The sequence below is a fragment of the Diplotaxodon limnothrissa genome, linkage group LG3 (assembly GCF_057381915.1).
Source record: "Diplotaxodon limnothrissa isolate DT_005_m linkage group LG3, D_limnothrissa_male_GT1.1, whole genome shotgun sequence".
Classification (NCBI taxonomy): domain Eukaryota; kingdom Metazoa; phylum Chordata; class Actinopteri; order Cichliformes; family Cichlidae; genus Diplotaxodon; species Diplotaxodon limnothrissa.
The window spans coordinates 31,893,853-31,913,122 of NC_140598.1; the positions used below are offsets into that span (position 1 = coordinate 31,893,853).

Below are 19,270 nucleotides of genomic sequence, written 5' to 3' on the forward strand. Positions count from 1 at the left end.
AAATGATGAGAGGAGGGAGACTGTCCTTCTTCAGTTTCCTAAGAAAGTGAAGACATTGTTGGGCTTTCTTCATGATGGTGGTGGTGTTCAGGTTCTAGGAGAGGTCAGCTGATATGTGCACACCCAGGAACTTCACACTGTTGACCATCTCAACAGCAGATCTGTTGATGTGCAGTGGGGTGTGGGTCGTTGACCTCTTCCTGAAGTTAACAACCATCTCTTTAGTCTTCTGAACATTTAGAGACAGGTTGTTATTCTGACACCAGTCCACCAGGTGTTGAAGTGTCATCCTGACATCTGCTGTGGACAAACAGAGTACTTGGTCATTGGGGGAGGGGGGCATCTTCCTTGCTGACTCTTTGTTCTCTGCTTCAAAACGTGCAAAGAAGTCATTTAGTTGGTCTGGCAGTGAGGGATCACTGCTGCATGCCGGAGGTTAGGGCTGGGCGATATGGCCTAAAATCCATATTGCGATATAATTTGAAGCACGTGCGGTAATGATATATATCGCGATATATGATTTTCTTCTGTATAACGTATTTTCCACACTATAAGGCACACTTAAAATCCTTTAATTTTCTCAAAAATCGAGAGTGTGCCTTATGTATGAATTCTGGTTGTGCTTACTGACCTCGAACCGATTTTGGCGTGCAGAAATCTGTTAAAAAAATGTTTTAGTACATGTTTGGTAAGCCGCACTGCTTGATGGATTGTCAGAGCATTACGGCTGCCATAGTGAGGAGCTTCACGGAGTAATCTGGGTCCAAAACTCCGTCCGCTTCAGGTCCCAAAGTCAAACGAACACTGAGAGCTAAAAACGGTCTAAATTCTTTCGTCTTTAATAAAATCATCAGCGTTGCTGTTTAACAAGTGTAACAATTAAGTTTAACATCCATGCATCAATGAAAACAGAATTTATTAAATTTGACGGAGTTACAAGTTAACAGGAAGTTAGCTCGCTAGCTTCCACCCAAACATGACATACCATGTTCTGACTGAGAGATTTTTGAAACTAATTAAAACGTGCAGCTCTGCTACCACTTCCAACATAAATGAAGACAGAAAACTAAACAGCAGTGGCGTTTGCAGGGTTACTGAAGTTGGACTACCTGGTATATAATTGGTTGTGCTATGCGACTGCTAGCGACACAGCTATGTTAGCATAACATTAGCACAGTGAAGCTGGAGGACGAACACCAACTTTTTTTCCACGCAATAAAAGTTAACGTGAGGGATTCTGGTGATCAGGGACAAATGCAATCGCATAGCAGGATGCTATACACGGGCTAAACTTCAGTCAGGAGAACAACTGAGATTATTCATCCACAATACGAGGTTAGTTATTAATATACTGCAACAACATGGGAATAGAACAGCTGCGAGAGAATTCAACATTAATGAATCAATGTTACGGAAGTGGAGGAAGAGCAGTTTTTGGCTTTCCCCATATTTCAAAAGTGCTTCATCTCTTTGCCATGACTGTCGCCCGGCATAATTTGCAGATGATAATGGTTGTAGCCGCTGCGATGCTTTCAACCAAAACAGGCGCAGCTTGATGATGTCATCAACATGCGCTATTGCAATAGAGCGGTATAGTCAAAATCTCTATCGTTGGCCAAACTTATATAGTTTCTATCGTATATCGTTTATATCGCCCACCCCTACCGGAGGTGTTGGCTTGTAGCCCGTGATTGTTTGGATGCCCTGCCACATGCACAGAATATCCTTTGTACTTGTGAAATGTGTGTTGATCTTATCTGCATACTGCCGCTTTGCCTCTTTGATGGCCTGTGATAGGTCTGCTCTGGCTGTAGTGTAAACTTCTCTATTTTTGGACTTAAAGGTAGAGTCTCTGATTTTCATCAGGTTGCGTAGCTTTGCAGAGAACCGGGGTTTTTATTCAAAGCAATCTCGCAGAACAGATATGACCCCCTCTTGCCATGTTTTCACCTCTCTGACGGTTGGAAGTCTGATCCGTTTGTTGATGGGTCTCTTAATGGCATTTTCAGAACAAATATTCAATAATTTTGCCTGTTCAGACATGTTCTGATTATTTTCATACCAATTGGGTTGTATTTTTACCAATTAGTGCATATTCATCTGGTATTGTTATATCAACAGGGTAACAAATTTTTTACACATTTAGTCAAGTCAAGTCAAGTCAAGTCAACTTTATTTGTCAATTCTGCCACATGTACAGGACATACACAGAATAGAAATTGCGTTACTCTCAAACCCTAGTGATTAGAAAAATGCAAATAAAATAATTAAAAAGTAAAAATTTAAATAAATACAATACAATTTTACGTATAACAAAAAAAAGCTATGCAATATACAATATACAATATTCAAGTAAGAAGGCATAGTGGTGCAAAATAGGCAAATAGTGCAAATGGAGATTTAGTAGTGTACGGTAAGAGATAGTGTAACAGCAAAGTCTTATGAGGTAATGGCAGTCCAATGCTCCACAAAGTGACTGGAGCAGGCCAGTGAGTGCGTCAGAGAGTGAGTGTGTGTGTGTGTGTGACAGAGTTCAGTGAGACCGTGGTGGAGAAGAGGGGAGAGGGGGGCAGAATCGGGAGGGAGTTTAGCTTCCTGACAGCCTGATGGATGAAGCTGTCCTTCAGTCTGCTGGTTCTGGCCTGGAGACTCCGCAGTCTCCTCCCTGACGGCAGCAGCTTGAAGAAGCTTTGCATTGGGTGCGTGGGATCAGCCGCTATGCAAAGGGCTTTTTTAGTGAGACGGGTGCTGTAAATGTCCTGGAGGGAGGGGAGAGAGACACCAATGATCCTCTCTGCAGCTCTCACTATGCGTTGGAGGGTTCTATGGCAGGACGCATTGCAGGCTCCAAACCACACAGTGATGCAGCTCGACAGGATGCTCTCGATGGTGCCTCTGTAGAAAGTGTACATGATGGGGGCTGGAGCTCCTGCTCTTCTTAGTTTGCGGAGAAAGAAGAGACGCTGCTGTGATTTCTTGGCCAGTGCTGTGGTGTTGTACGTCCAGGAGAGATCCTCTGTGATGTGCACACCCAAGAACTTGGTGCTGCTCACTCTCTCCACAGACGCTCCGTCAATGGTCAGAGGAGCATGTTGGGTGTGCATTCTCCTGAAGTCCACAACAATCTCCTTCGTCTTCTCCACATTCAGAGAGAGATTGTTGTCAGCACACCACGTGGCCAGGCGTCTCACCTCACTTCTGTAGTCGGTCTCATCCCTGTTGCTAATGAGACCCACCACCGTTGTGTCGTCCGCAAACTTGATGAAGAGGTTGGAGCTGTGTGATGGAGTGCAGTCATGGGTCAGCAGAGTGAAGAGGAGGGGGCTCAGCACACATCCCTGCGGGGCCCCCGTGTTTAAAATGATGGTGCTGGATGTATTACTGCCGACCCGTACTGCTTGAGGTCTTCCGGTGAGGAAATCCAACAGCCAGTTGCACAGTGAGGTGTTGAGCCCCAGCTGGACCAGTTTTTGAGTGAGCTGTTGGGGGATTATAGTGTTGAATGCTGAACTGAAGTCTATGAACAGCATTCGAACATATGAATCTTTTTTGTCCAGGTGTGTGAGTGCTGAGTGGAGTGCAGTGGAGATGGCATCATCGGTTGAGCGATTGGGCCGATACGCAAACTGGAAGGGGTCCAGGGAGGGGGGCAGGACAGTCTTGATGTGCTGCATGACTAGTCGTTCGAAGCACTTCATCAGGATGGGAGTAAGTGCAACAGGACGGTAGTCATTAAAGCAGGAGGGAGATGACTTTTTTGGGACCGGAATGATTGTGGTGGCTTTAAAACATGTGGGGACGACAGCCTGGATGAGTGATATGTTGAAGATGTCTGTGAAGACATCAGTGAGTTCCACTGCACAGTCTCTCAGTGCACGACCAGGAATGTTGTCAGGACCCGGAGCTTTACGTGCATTGATCCTGCTGAGGGATCTCCTCACGCTGTCCGGGGACAGAGTCATCACCTGGTCACCAGGAGGGGGTGGGGTCTTCTGTGCAGTGGTGCTGTTTCGGACTTCAAAGCGAGCAAAGAAAGTGTTCAGCTCGTTCAGCAGGGGGATAGTACTGTCACAAGTCTGTGGTGGGGGCTTGTAATCTGTGATGGTCTGAATGCCCCGCCACAGGCTCCGTGAGTCTCTGCTGTCTTTGAAGTGATGGGATATTTTCCTGGAGTACTGTCTCTTAGCCTCTCTGATGCCACGGGAAAGGTTGGCCCTAGCTGTCCTCAGGCTTGCCTCGTCTCCATCTCTGAAGGCAACATTCCGAGCTTTCAGCAGCCTGTAGACCTCTCCTGTCATCCATGGTTTTTGATTGGCCCGGACAGTTATGGTTTTCGTGACTGTTACATCCTCAATGCACTTGTTGATGTAGGCTGTAACAGTCTCTGCGTACTCCTGGAGGTCAGTGGTGTTGTTGTAGGTGGCAGCCTGCTTAAACATGTTCCAGTCTGTGGTGTTAAAGCAGTCCTGTAAAGCCTCTGAAGACCCTTCTGGCCACACTTGTATCTGCTTACGAACCGGTTTGGTGGTTTTAACGAGCGGTTGTTTGTTCAGTCCAGGAGATTTTTTGCGATTGTGTAAGTTTTTCCATAGAGACTGAATCATTTGGAAGCTAAAGCTTTCAAATGATGAAATGTTATGTCAGTTGGGGCATGTTTTTTTTCTGTTGGGGAAACTAAACACTGGGATGGTGAAGTTTGAGATATTTTTCTGCTGTGTCTGTTTCTCCAGAAACAAGATGACAACTCCAGATCCAACCCTGCAACACCATCAGCTGATCGAGCAAAATATATCAAAAGGTAATCAAACTAACCAGAAGCATTATATGTTAAAAGAATGCTTAAGGAATTGGGGTTGGTTGACGTGTGGAGGGATGCACACTCACTGGAAAAGAAATATACCTTTTCTTCACAGTCCCACCATATGTATTCAAGACTGGACTATTTTTTTATGTGACACTTTGATAAGCATAGAATTATAAATTGTGATATAGGGGTGAGAGATATTTCGCACCATGCAGGGGTGTACCTGACACTCCATTTGGATTCAGATCGCAAAGAGACTTTATGGAGGCTTAATACTAGTCTACTAAATGATGTAGAATTCAAAAAGTTTGTAAAAGAAGAATTTAAGGAATACATGGAGTACAATAACAATGGTGATATTTCTCCTAGTATTTTATTGGGTGCAGCGAAGGCAGTTCTTACGAGGGAAGCTAATTTTGTGGTCCTCATATTAAAAAAAGGAAAAAGAGAAGTATCTAAAAGACCTTACTACGAGACTGAAACACCTAGAATCAGAACATATGAAAAATTAAAGAAACACAACAGATATTAATAGGTTATATGATGACCAAATAGAGAAAAGGGCTAAACTCATTAAGCAGAATTATTATGAAAATGGTCCCAAATCTAAGAGACTCCTTACTTGGAGGATACGGAAACAGCAGGCTGACAGATTTATTCAGAAAATTAAAAACCCAGCAAATGATAAGATATGTCATGACATGAAAAGCATAAAATAATCTTTTGTGACCTATTATACCCGACTGTACGCAGAACCACACATGATAGATGTGCCCTCTGTTAATGTATTTCTTTCCTCACTTGATTTACCATCGATAGGAACAGAACAAAATACAAGATACACAAACAATAACTGCGGAGGAGATTAACAAGGCTATTTCAAAATTGAAAGGTAATAAGATGGCCGATGAGGATGGCTACCCGGCAGAGTGGTATAAACACTTCAGAGTAGTAACCCCTCTGCTGAGGGATTGCTTTAACCATGTGCTTACGGGGGGGGGGGGGGATACCACCATCCTGGAAACGAGCAGTTATTTCAGTAATTCCCAAACTGGGTAAAAATAGAACAGAATGTGGTTCCTATAGACCCGTATCAGTCTTGAATATCGACTATGGGATATTTGCAACAATATTAGCTAAACGGTTGGAATTTATAACTTCCGAACTAACTGATACAGAAACAGGTTTTGTTCGAAATAGGCAAACTCATGATAACGTGAGGCGGGCTCTCCATCTAATAAATAAAATGAAAAATATCGAATCAGTAGCTGTCAGGCTTGATGACGAAAAAGGCGTTTTGTAATTTTATTTGGGCCAAACAAAAACCAAGAATAAAATTTTAGACATTACAACTGCAAAAGGACAAAGGTGGATTCACTCTGCCATGTCTTGAGGACTATTATAGGGCTGCACAGTTACGAGTGATGATTGGGTGGTGTGATCCAATGTGTGAGGCTAAATGGAGATCAACCACTCATTAAAGGACATATAGATGCAGACCTGCTCCCAGCACTAATGAAAGTGCCCATAGAGACATGTTATAGGATACTCAAATATAAGAAAACTGAAAAAAGTCTGCTTACGATTCGGATTTTGCACCTGCAAACATGGATAAGAGATTTATAGAGTGGTCACATAAGGGTATAACAGGCTACTGGAAGATTACAGATAAAAATGTACTAAAAGACTACCAGCAACTCCAGAGAAGTTTTTACTTGGAAAGACAGGATTTGTTTAGATACCTCCAGCTGAGGCACCATTACGACAGAAACATAAAATTCCTAGAAGAGGAGGACACGGGCTTGGTTAAAATCTTCATTGACTCTTGTAAGGGGAATGCACCAAAGAAACACATATCCAGATTATACAAATGTTTACAAAGATGTAGGAATAATGACACAACATATATCAAAGCTAGATGGGAAAAAGAGGCTGAAATAATAAAACATGACAACAACTGGTTCAATATATGTAAGGCTGTGGTAATGACCTCAAGCTCACATCTATGGAGGGAATTTGCATGGAAAAACAGTGCGTTTTTTTGTCACGCATAATACTAAGAGTAAACAAAGTAAAGACCCCGACAAGGCTCAGTGTTGGAGAAACTGTGGATGTGTATCTGCAGGACATTTTCATATTTTTTGGGAATGTGCTAAGATTGTTCCCTATTTGCTAGTAGTAATCAAAGAAATCAATACCGTGATGGGCTTGAACTTGGCCCCTGATTTCACTGTGTTTTATCTATGTGATTTGCCACAAGGACTGAGGAATTCAGACAAATATCTTTTATTGATACTTTTGGCTGGTGCAAAGAAAGCCATAACTCGCAAATGGCTAAACGTGGATCCACCGTCATTCTTGGACTGCATAGGCATTATCAAGAAAATTTACACAACGGAGAGACTGACTTTCTCACTAAGACTTGCTGCCGATAAATTTGAGAAATACTGGAAAAAATGGGATCTTTACTTAAATGGAAAAATATTATAATTTCTGGTACCATGTGTCATTTCTGTAATTCACCTATTTGATCTGATTGTACCATAAAGGGATATGTCTTTTTTTTTGTTTGTTAGGCTAGATGCTCTGTGCTTGTTGGGGGTCTGCATGTTTTGTAAAAGATATACAGGACTGTCAATAAAAATAAAGTGTAAAAAATAAAAAGGTAATCAAACTAAAGAGGGCATCACTTGTGCGCTCTTGTGTATTTGCTGGCTCTAAAGACGTATAGCACTGCTGCACCAAACCTAGAGCCAGTCATACATTTTGGCCACGTTTTGTTGTAAAAATTGAAAACACAATGCTGTGACACTTTCAGCCAATTAAAGCCATTAAAAAATGTATTTTCCTTCTTCTCTGCGTGTTTGCGTTTGATAGGGTGAAATACAATGACGCAAAGACTCCTATAGATTTCCGGATCCGCATCCTTGAGGACTCTCAGATTGACACGCTCTCGAACACTGGTACGGTCATGTTCTTCATTATGGAGCTAAAATGATTAGTCGATTAGTCCTAGAGACTGGCAAACTATGATTGCTAAATAAAAATATATGTACAGTGGTGTGAAAAGGGGTTTGCCCCTTTCTTGATATATTTTTTGTTTGTCACACTTGAATGTTTCAGATCATCAAACATAGTTTTAGACAAAGATAACACAAGTGAACACAAAATGCAGTTTCTAAATGAAGGTGTTTATTATTAAGGGAGGAAAAAAATACAAAATGTGTGAAAAAATGATTTCCCCTAAACCTAGTAACTGGTTGGGCCACACTTAGTAGCAACTGCAATCAAATGTTCTTGATAACTTTAACAGCGCTGAATTTTGGCTCACTCATCTTTGCAGAATTGTTGTAATTCAGTTGTATTGGAGGGTTTTCGAGCATGAACAGCCTTTTTGATGTCATGCCACAGTCTCATAAAGATGTTTTCTGGCAAAACTGAGATGTACCTTTTGCTCAGCAGTGGTTTTTGTGTTGGAACTCTGACTTGCAGACCATTTTCCCCCTTAATAACAACACCGTCATTTAGATGGGCGATCGTGGCTCAAGAGTTGGGAGTTCGCCTTGTAATCGGAAAGTTGCCGGTTCGAGCCCCGGCTTGGACAGTCTCGGTCGTTGTGTCCTTGGGCAAGACACTTCACCCGTTGCCTACTGATAGTGGTCAGAGGGCCCGGTGGCGCCAGTGTCCGGCTGCCTCGCCTCTGTCAGTGCGCCCCAGGGTGGCTGTGGCTACAATGTAGCTGCCATCACCAGTGTGTGAATGTGTGTGTGAATGGGTGGATGACTGGATGTGTAAAGCACTTTGGGGTCCTTAGGGACTAGCAAAGCGCTATACGAATACAGAGCTGGAAATCGGGAAGGGGGTAAACACTTTTCCACATCACTGTATATATTCCACAGCTGGTTACTAAGTGGTTGCCTGAGGTTATCAGAAATCGCTAGGCAAAACTCCAAAGCAATTACAAGGAAATCGAAGGTGTAGCAACTGATTTTGGATAACTAGCAACTAGTCAGGGAATGCACATTTTTACCTAGCAACCAGAAGCTGCCAGGGAGTCTCTAGGCTGGTGTAGCTGAAGCCTTAATAAGTTACAAAGAAGTGTGTTTGTGTGAGTCCTGTCACTGATTTATGTTAATGCAAGTTTACAAAACCTCTCAGTGACCAGTAGTCGTTTGATGAGGTCTTCTTGGACTGTGGTTGATCACTCTGCTAATTTTTTTTTTTGTTTTCTTTTGTTTTATAGACTCAAATAACTGTTAAATAACTGTTAGTTAAATAACTGTTAGTTTCTTTCAGGCTTTAGATCCATCAAAGGTTGAACTCTTTTTATTTCAGTGTTTAAGAAATGTCCGGTGCAGAATCTGACGTGTCCTCGTGGTCTGCAAGAGGACGACTTCCTGGAGTTGCTGAGGTCCACCTTCCCTCAGCTGGGCTCTGAAGAACATTTGGACTTTCTCATATCAAGCTCACACAAAAGGCTCCAGCTGTTGCAAATAGAGCCGAGAACTCCAGAGGCGATCTACAACGCCATCAATGCTGTTGGAAACTCGGCCCTCTACATTAGGCCAAAGGTAGGTTGAAGCAGTTATAGACAATTCATATGAGACATTTTGACACAACATTTACATTTGTTAGCACATGATTTCTGCTTTTCTGTAGAGCAGCAGCTTTCACAATCTGCTTTGCTCCTAGCTTGTCGATATTTTTGAGTCAGGTGACTTTCTAGCAAGGAAGTAACATTTGAAATATGGTTCTTACTGGCTTGTAAATGTCTGTAGTTGTGGGTTGACTAGAAGAAGAGAATTTTTGAAAAGACGGTTGAATTTAAAAAATCTAATCTAAACTTGTACTTTTGTTGTTTTTGCAAATAAATTTGTAAAAATAATTTGTGGAACTAACCCTTACAGACAGGGAAGGAGGAGGAGAAGACCCTTCACTTTTTACAGACAAATGTCGATCCACCGTCCAGTGATGCCGAGGCACTAAGAAGTGTTAAAGCTAAACTGCTTTCCAGGTAATTTAAAAAACTGATAAAACAACTGAAATTAAAGAGATTTGCTACTGATATTTTTTTTTTTACAAAGGCTTTTACAAAAACATCTTCTGAAACAATAAAAAATTAAATGAACAGCATGAAAAAAAATCAATTGTAGCCAGATGACACCATAACTTACTTGATTATTATGCTTAATTAGATTAATTAATATAAAGAAATGCATACATCATTTTACTAACAGGAGTCAACTGAAAATTAAAGATGGCGAAATCTGAGAAAAGAAAATGGCTCTAGAATTCGCAATTTACAGTTTTACAGGTGGAAATTTTTCAGCAATTTAATTAATGCATTTAATTAATTAATTAAGCTATATAAATCTGAGATCTAGTCTAATCTCCTAGTTTCCTAGTTTTGTGTTTTGTTTCCTGCTTTTAGTGTTCGTGTTTCACAGCAAATAAAGCCGTTTTGAGTGTTAGACGTTAAATGTCTCAGTTTGTAAGGGACAATTCAGATGACCTTTATTGGATCCCAGTGATCTCTGGGGCCCTCAGACAATGTCAGTTAACACAATCCTCCGTGCCATCTGCAGATACTAGCTAAAGCTCCGTCATGCAAAAATAAGTCATATTTGAACATGGCCCAGAGGTGCCATCATGTCATGTGGGCCAAGAGTCATTCGAAGAAGTCCAAATTTAATATTATTGTTGGTGATCATGAACGTTGCGTCCACCAGGGAGACCATCCATTGTGTTATCAGCGTTCAGTTCAAAAGCCAGCTTGTCTGATGGTAACGGGGTGTATAAGTGCAGACGGTATTGGCAGTGTGCTTGTTTTGGAACGAACTATGAAAGCTGAAAGGTATATAAAGGTTGTAGAGCAAGATATGCTTTCCTGGGAGGAAAACTCTTATCCTTTTTTTGTGCAAATTTTTGTTTTGCAACAACATGTACCTAAAGCCCATTAAATATCAAGTGTTTTTCGAGATTGGATTACAGTGGTCCCTCACTATAATGCGTTCCATTTTCGCAGCCTCGCTGTTTCACAGATTTTTTGGGTGCAATTTTGCATGCTTTTTTTTTTCACAGCGCATTTTGTCCTATGTCCTGATCGACTGTAAACCATTGTCAATCACTCTCGTACCATGTCTCCAGTACAGTACAGGATGTGTTCAGCTTGTCAAATTTACATAAATCTTCGCTAGCAGAAGAAAGCAAACACAACAGTGTCGACGTCAAAGGCACCTGCAGTAGCACACCAAAAGGCAGAGGAAGATGCACAAAAAGTTGGACTTCTGGACAAGCTAAAGGAGGATAGAAGTTACCGTATTTTTCGGACCATAAAGCTCACCGGATTATAAGGTGCATTAAGCAAAAAAACAAACAAAAACCAAACAGTCAGATAAGTCAAACTTTACTCAACTCATTCTTCTTCCATTGATTCATTAATGATGAATTCTCTGGCAGCTGCTCTATTCGTATGTTCTGTACCTGAAAACAGGTTTTGATCTTTGGTTTCATTCTATAATACTGGACTTATTTTTCTACAAAGGTTTGAACTTTGTGTGAAAGTGTGTGAAAGAAGTGTGAAAATGTTCATGCCTGTCTGAGAAAAGTCTACAGAGTGTGTAGTGAGGGGTTTTACAGCCTTAAAACATCTATAATATTTGTAAAAAATAAAGATTACCAGTTTGCGAATTTTACCTATTGTGGGTTATTTTTAGAATGTAATTCCCGCGATAAACGAGGGACCGCTGTAACTGGGATTCAGTGAACACTTAAGACTTTGTCTTAAAGTCATTTCGAATTTGCACAAAGTAACTACAAATTTATGTTCCTCGGCAGCCCAACTCAGCATGACGATGACACCACAGTCGATGTTCTGGCCACCAACTCAACATCAGAAAACCAGGACCTGCGAACTGAAGAAGATGCTAGTGACAGCGAAGTTAACTCCAGTGATGGCATGAATGAAGATGAGATGTTGGATGGAGACGATGACTGGAAACCTGATCCCAAGCTGCAACTGCCAAAAAGAAAAAAAGAAAAACAAACAAAAAAGAAGCAAGTAGCCAAGTGTTGGATAAAGAGGTTTAAGGGTAAAGTTTCCTGTAAAGTTTGTGGAGTTGGGTACACTCACCTGGCCAGTTTGATGAGACACATCTGGAGTCACGTGGATGAGCCGCAGAGTGTTTGTGGAGTTTGTGGAAAGACTTTGGACTCTGTGGAAAAGTTGAAGGACCATCTTCAAAATTACCAAAAAACTTACAAGTGTTCAATTTGCGGGAAGTCTTTCTACTCCAGAAAGAGCTTGCGGAGCCATGTGTCTTTTCACACAGCAAACAAGCTGTTCAAATGTAACGTTTGTAGCAAAACCTTTCCTCGAATGTCTGCCCTGAGGATTCACCGTTCGATTCATGTGCAGGAGAAACTATACCAATGTGATATATGCCCCAAATCATTTGTTCTTAAGGGACAGCTCACAGCTCACACCAAAACCCACACCAGGAAAGAGCGATACCACTGTAAGATTTGTGGTAAGTCTGTCGCTGATCGCAGGGCTTTGAGCCGACACAAGCTGACTCACACTGGTGAGCGGCAGTATTGCTGCCACATCTGCGGAAAGCAATTCAGACTTCAATGGTCTTTGAAGACTCATGAGAAGATTCACACAGCCAGGGACCAACCGTACCTCTGCCACATCTGCTGCAAAACCTTCACGACAAATCAGACCCTGAAGGCTCACCTGAAGACGCACAGCAACGAGAAGCCTTTTGTCTGCGTCACATGCAATAAAGGTTTTGTGAGCAACAGCGAACTAAAGAAACACTTGCGAGTGCACAGCGGTGAGGCTCCATACGGCTGCACCATATGTGGACGTTTTTTTAAACAAAGGGCTGCCCTAAACTCCCACGTCAAGATCCATGCGGGCATCAAACAGTTTGTGTGTGAGATCTGTGGGAAGGCGTGCTCTCGCAAGGCACACCTGAAGATTCACATGAGGATCCACAATGGAGAGAGACCGTATCAGTGCACATTATGCGAGAAAGCCTTCACTCAGAGCCACTGTTTAAAATCGCACATGAAAACCCACCAGCCCGAAGAACACAAGTCCGCCACTCAGTCCACGCTCTAAGAGACATTTTAGCGCAGGGTCTTAAAAATCAGTCAGTTAAACATTTTAGTTTCCCAAGTTCATGTGCTACAACCTTTTATATTTGTTTGTTTTCTTAAGTCAAAAAAGTATGGAAGTGTTAACAAATTTTTCAGACTATTTTTGGATAGTTAAATGTAAATGTGATTATGATGGCCTCACTATGGTGAGTTTTCCCTGAAATAGAAAAGGAAAAATTCTGTGTATTAACAAAAAACGAGTGACTTATTCAGTTATTGATTATTTCTTTTGGAGATTATTTCGTTTTTGGGGTTTTTTTTTTACCAAATATGTAGATGAACATTTTAATTTTCCTTTTTCAACTTGTGTTACTTGACACTGCCGACTAAGGTGGAGTCAAAAAAGTAGTTTATGTTCTTCTGTTGAGCAAATCCTCAACTCCAGACTTTCTATCCATAAAAAATTCTATCCATCCATCAAACCAGTTCAGACTTGTGGGTGCTGACTGGGGTCTATCCTAACTGTCAGAAGAGGAAGAGGATGGATGAATGGATAAATATAATTGTTAAAGTGCCACCTTGCCTCAATTGCTGTAGTGTTAGCAATTACAGTATGATTTTTTTCCAGATGAGTCTTGTTAGATTCCGAGGTAGGCTTTGGGGTTTCACTTGTTTGGAACAGCAAAATGTTACAAATCTTACTGTGAACTGTGTGCTTAATTTAGATAGTAACATGCTTCCTTGAATAAAAAAATAAACAAAAAGCTTACTGGTACTGAGTTGGACCTCCTTTAGCCTTTAGAACTGCCTTAATTCGACCAGGCAGAAATTCAACAATGTGCTGGAAACATAGCTCAGAGATTTTTCTCCATATTGACATTAAAGCATCGCACAGTTCCTACAGATTTGCTGGTTGCACGAGCATGATGCAAATCTTGGATTTAGAGCATGTTCAAGAAACCAGTTTGAGATTATCTGAGCTTTGTAGCAGTGTGTGTTACCCTGCTGGAAGCACTCATTAGAACAGAATGGGGGAACTCAGTGTCCTGCAGGTTTTAGATGTCTCCTTGAACCAAATGATTCAAAATTACCTCATCAACATGTCTTGAAGTTCTACAGAGGTAATGAACTAATCATTTGGTTGGGATGTGTTGACCTAGAGTGATATCTAAAACTTGCAGGATGGGCCCTTGAGGGCTGGAGTTCCCCACCACCCTGCATTGTTCCCCCCATCCCTCAACTCTTTTTCCTGTGAACACTTTCCTGACGAGCTGCACACATCTAATGTGTTTTACCCATGTGAAAAATAAATAAATTTATTCATACACTGCATGAATATATGTTAAAATCTCAAGTGACACAAAAAGAATAATACACTACGCGACGCTATCACATCACTATCACATTACCAATGCTGGCATCAGCTTTAACCTAGCCCTTGGCCTTTGGGGGGAGTTGTGCTTTCACTAAAATCTGTTTTAAACAATATGTGTTGGATATATTTCTAAAACAAAAAAAATATGCCTCATTATTTCCTTTGATGGTTTCTATTGGTGATAATTTAATCGGACACATCACAGCAAAACACTTCTGACAGTTGTGCCAGCAAAGCCAGAGGGATCCTCACCCCTGACACCAACACTGAACCTGGGGGTGCCAGAGAGGGAGGAGTCAAGGGTCGTGGTGAAATACAAAAGAGGATTATATCTGAGTGTTCGTGCACAAAAATGTTCTAAATATAAATGTTTTTTATTGTTAATGGAACGTATTGTGTGGGCATTTCTAGGGCCTGCAAATGTAAATTTAAAAAAAAAGAGTGAAATTGAAAAAACAAAACTGTTTTCCTGTGAAAAACTAACAGTTTAATATCTTAAGGAAATACTTTTCGTCCTGTTTTGGCAGTTTCGATTTATGAAGTAGACTGATGAAAGACAGTATTATGGCCACAGGAATAAAGAGCTCAACCAGCCCCGACTCTCAGGTGATTGAGGTTGTAGATGGTTTACAATCTGAACATTTGGGGGGTTTTGTGGGTGTAGAAGAGAAAACTATGAGGAGAGCACTGGAAGAACCTGAGGGAAGAAAATAGCTGTTTGTTGGGGGGTGGGGAGGTCGAGGGGTTTATAAACATCATGGACACGAGTTCATCTCTACAGTAGAGATGAATCACACTCAAAGACTGTCCTGCCACTCTTCTCCGTGCTAACATCTGAATTATCCACAAATCTCTAAATCTACTTTTACTTTAGGTTTCTTTCGTATATTCCCTCCTTACAGTCAAGGACAGACAGATGCCCGGCATAGAGGTAAGTATTCATTCTAGTGATTATTGTTATTATTGGATTTTTAATTGAATTATATCAAAGGATATCATGGGTGTATTACCGGCTCTTTGGTCCTTATTTGGGGACTCAAAACTGTTGTACGGTAAAGTCATTGTCATAAATAGTCATATTGATATCACATAAGTACAAGGTAATTTCTACAAAACTTATTAATATACCTTCATTTTATTGTAAAGTAAAAAAATATGTTTTTTATGTTTTGAATGGTAAATTTCATCATAGTCGTCTTTTGAAAGATTTTCATCTACAAATGATAACAGTTTGGTAAATAAAGATATTCATGGCAACTCAATGACTTTTAGAGCAAATATAAATGTAACTAAAATAACAATAAAACCGTTTTAACAGATGAAAGTAAACAGAGTAAAAGTGTCAATCAAATGTAAGCGCTTATAAATCTTTGATTACCTTTTTGTGTTGACAGTTACATATTAATGATAGAGCAATAACCAGTAAATGATCATTTGTAATATATAGTGTAATGCATGCTAAGATGATAATGAAATGTACATTTATTCATTCTGACTGCCTGAGTCACTGTAAACTGTGGATTATTGATCTTATTTCAGGAGATGGGACTAAATCCAAACTCTGCAGGGCTGAGCTGTGGCGGTAAAAATCAATAAACATAGATAAAAGTAAGACCATCAAAAAATACATTTTCTGACAACATTCGAAAGTGATTTGTTTCCTTCTTCTGTTTCAGTTAAACTGCAGGCGTACGACTGGTGGCCAGCTGAGCAGCAGCAGTATCTCAATACGACCAGCAGGGGGCAAAATAACACGCCACAGACTCAAAGCACTGCTGCTGATACTGTGAGTGTTTTTATCCCCATCTGTTCACACTGTCAGGATGAGGCCTCGATTCACTTCTGATGAGATGTGTGTGTGTGTGTGTCTGTCTGTGTGTGTGTGTGTGTGTGTCTGTGTCTGTGTGTGTGTGTGTGTGTGTGTGTGTGTGTGTGTTGAAACCTTCCCTTAAAGCCAGTATGTTCCCTTTCTAACAGAATCAGTGTTAAATGCAGTCCAGGCTCGGGGTCCACTATCCCCAGGCTGTTTTCATGTGCCAGGCACATGGGAAAAAGCTACAAGCTGCTGCTTTCTGTTTCTATTACGATCAAGACTGAGACACCAGGAAATTGCTGGGCAGAGATCAGCAGCCTCGAGGAAGCTGGGAGTGAAGCACCGATAATACACAAAAGGAAATAAATGTATTCATTATACTAGTGAACATCCTGTTACCTGCCATTTAAATTAAACCATCCATTTTCTCAACTATAAATAAATTAATAGTACAATAAATTATTTAAAATGAACTTTTTCGGATTTGTAATCGTTCAATTTCTTTTTTTAAACTAAATGTTTGAGCCTCTCTCCTTGTCTCTCTGCAGTCCGTCCATCCTCTCGTTCCTCTCCTCCTCTACAGCGACAGACACTTCCCCTCTTCCTCTCTGTACAGCCAGCCAATCAGCACTGCTGCTGCTGCTGCCCAGCAGGTCTCCGCCCAGTCCGGGCAGCACGCCTGTTACCACAGCAACAGTGCCTTCAGGTGAGCTTGTGGTGGGTTACTAAAGTTGAGCAGTGCTTCTGATGGAAACCAGTGGTGTGAATGAACTCTGTGCGCTCGTGCCTCTCGCCCTCGGCAGCAGGCAGCCTGTGAAGAAGCCTCTGAACGCCTTCATGCTCTATATGAAGGAGATGAGACACAAAGTGCTGCAGGAAGGCCAGGAGAGAGAGAGCGCCGCCATCAACCGCATCCTGGGCCGCAGGGTGAGAAGCCTGATGATGTCAGAGTGACGCAGGAGCAGGGCAACACAAACACAGTTTCAAAGGGTTTCTTTGGTTGCTGGCTGATGTAGCCCTTTTCACCATTTTTAATGTTTGATGTTTGATTTATGCAACTCTGAGTTTGTTTAATAAGCACTTCCTGTCTCTGTTCCTCAGTGGCACGCTCTGTCCCACTCCGAGCAGTCCAAATATTACGACCTGGCGCAGAAAGAGAGACTCCTCCACATGCAGCTCTACCCTGGATGGTCTGCCCGGGACAATTATGTATGTTTTATTTTATTTCATTTTATTTATCAGAAATTCTCCCTTTGCATGTCTGTGCCTGAAAGCTTCTGCTTCTTTTTTTAATCTTCAGGGTAAAAGGAAGAGGAAGCAGAGCCAGCAGATATCAGGAAGCACTTCCAGGTTGGGTTTTTTTTAATATCCGTCACTGACAGTCCAGTCATATTCATAAATATAGGACATGATGATATTTGAAGGATTTTGGAATTAGTGTGAGTGAATATATGCCAAAAATTCAAAAAATGTAATACACAAAAATATAAGAATAAAATAGAACAGTGTTTTATTTCCCTTTTAAATAATAAATGTATTTATTTTATCAGTGTGTGCTCAGATATGGAGTTTTATGGGAATATTTTAACTTTAGAAGAAAGTGTGTACTTTATTGTACTTTATTGAGCCCCGTGGGGAAATTGCTCTCTGCATTTAACCCATTCACTCAGTGGGCAGCCATTGGGCGCCCGGGGAGCAGTGTGTAGGGACGGTACCTTGCTCAGGGGTACCTCAGGGTAGCTGTTAAGGGGAATCGAACCCCCGACCTTCCGATCATGGGGCAACCACTCTACCTACTGAGCTATCCCTGCCCCTACTTGCCTACACTGAGACTTTTTTAATGTACAGATCCTGATTCTCCCAGTAAAACTTTCAGTTTTATATATTTAACAGTTTTTGAGACATTTGGGAAGTGAGCTGCAGTTATTTTTAAATAAATATATTTAATGGCCAAATAAACAAATAATATTTAAATAAGATTGTTATGACACTATTATTAATTACATACATCAACTGGTTTTAAATAATTTTAATTTTCCAATGGTTTTGTACTAATTACATTGCTTTTGTATTATACTGAGTTTGCTTTCAGTCAGTGAGCACCTGTCTGTACGTGGAAACGAATAATAAACACTGGCATTTACACACCAGGGGGCGCTGCAGAGAAGTGTTAATAATTAACCTAAAGTTTCTTTAAACTATAAAAGTGATACACTGGGGTTTAGTATGAAATAATTACTGTGAATAATCTCATAAAAGCTGAGATTTTAACCACGTGTGTAAAACTATTTTCTGTGAAATACATACAAATCTTTTCTGTTTGTTCACTGCAGCTGGACTCTGAATGCTGGATGAGAGCTCTGAAGGGGGGGGGATAATCAGACAATGACAAACAACTACAATGTAATAAAACAGCATGCGTGACTTTTCTGTCTGCGTGTTTGATTCTTTGGCTGTGAACTCCTCCTACACGATGAGGAGTGGTGGTATATCTTAGGTTAATCATCATAGCACCTAACTAAATGTAGTTTATCAGTATGTCAACAGCACGAACAGACCAAACAACACCACTATGGGCATGTAGCAGTAACATTATTGTGTATGCAGGCTTATTGGGGCTACCCAAAACTTTAAAATAGTCAAAATTAAAATAAATCCTCAGATTTTTTTTAATTGAAACCCACTGAGAAAATGACTTGAATCCTTATGAAATGACTGCTCAACTTACCTACTTTTTATCTCTGCTTAAACTGTTAAGTAGTTTAATTTGTCCCAAAAAGTGGACGTAGTGTTTTCAGTGAGAGAAACGCTTTGTCAGAAGGAATAAACTTTCTGAGATTTCCTTACGTGGATGATGGTGAACATTCATCAATACACTTTCATTCGTATTTTCCAATCATAAATCTTTATCTTAAGTTATGATCGTTACACGCTAAACAATAATGTCACTAAACAAACAACCTCTGCAATCTTTTCCTGAAAGATTTATGACTTTACAGCTGATAACTGCCTAGTTCGCATATTATTAAGTTTTTATTTTAACTTAAAAGCCATGACGGTCAGAACAATTAACACTGATATCACAACACAACAACTCAGTTCTTCCTGATACTGCAATGCTGGTTTTGTGACTTACAGAGAATAAATAAATATAACAAAACTTTTTAGAACA

The 19,270-nt window shown here is 40.8% G+C and overlaps 2 protein-coding genes across 2 annotated transcripts in view; both read left to right on the plus strand.

Moving 5' to 3' along the window:
• Window positions 1-13,025, plus strand: part of LOC146635392 (uncharacterized) — a 29,617-nt gene extending 16,592 nt beyond the window's left edge. The window contains exons 6-10 of the mRNA XM_085346955.1: window positions 4,731-4,798; window positions 7,682-7,767; window positions 9,140-9,375; window positions 9,712-9,818; window positions 11,642-13,025. Of these exons, the coding sequence (XP_085203081.1) occupies window positions 4,731-4,798; window positions 7,682-7,767; window positions 9,140-9,375; window positions 9,712-9,818; window positions 11,642-12,932 (1,788 nt within the window). The 3' untranslated portion in view covers window positions 12,933-13,025. The remainder of the gene's footprint in view (window positions 1-4,730; window positions 4,799-7,681; window positions 7,768-9,139; window positions 9,376-9,711; window positions 9,819-11,641) is intronic.
• Window positions 13,026-15,201: 2,176 nt separating this feature from the next.
• LOC146635393 (uncharacterized) lies at window positions 15,202-18,512 on the plus strand. The gene is made up of 8 exons (XM_085347069.1): window positions 15,202-15,216; window positions 15,825-15,867; window positions 15,962-16,071; window positions 16,647-16,804; window positions 16,902-17,025; window positions 17,200-17,307; window positions 17,399-17,448; window positions 18,432-18,512. The coding sequence occupies exons 1-8, from the start codon at window positions 15,202-15,204 to the stop codon at window positions 18,451-18,453; spliced, it is 630 nt and encodes a 209-aa protein (XP_085203195.1). The 3' UTR covers window positions 18,454-18,512.
• Window positions 18,513-19,270: the final 758 nt, after the last annotated feature.

Coding starts and splice junctions, on each gene's coding strand:
- LOC146635393 (XM_085347069.1), top strand. Junction 16,072..16,646: donor AAAGCACTGCTGCTGATACT/GTGAGTGTTTTT, acceptor GTCTCTCTGCAG/TCCGTCCATCCTCTCGTTCC. Junction 17,449..18,431: donor ATATCAGGAAGCACTTCCAG/GTTGGGTTTTTT, acceptor TGTTCACTGCAG/CTGGACTCTGAATGCTGGAT.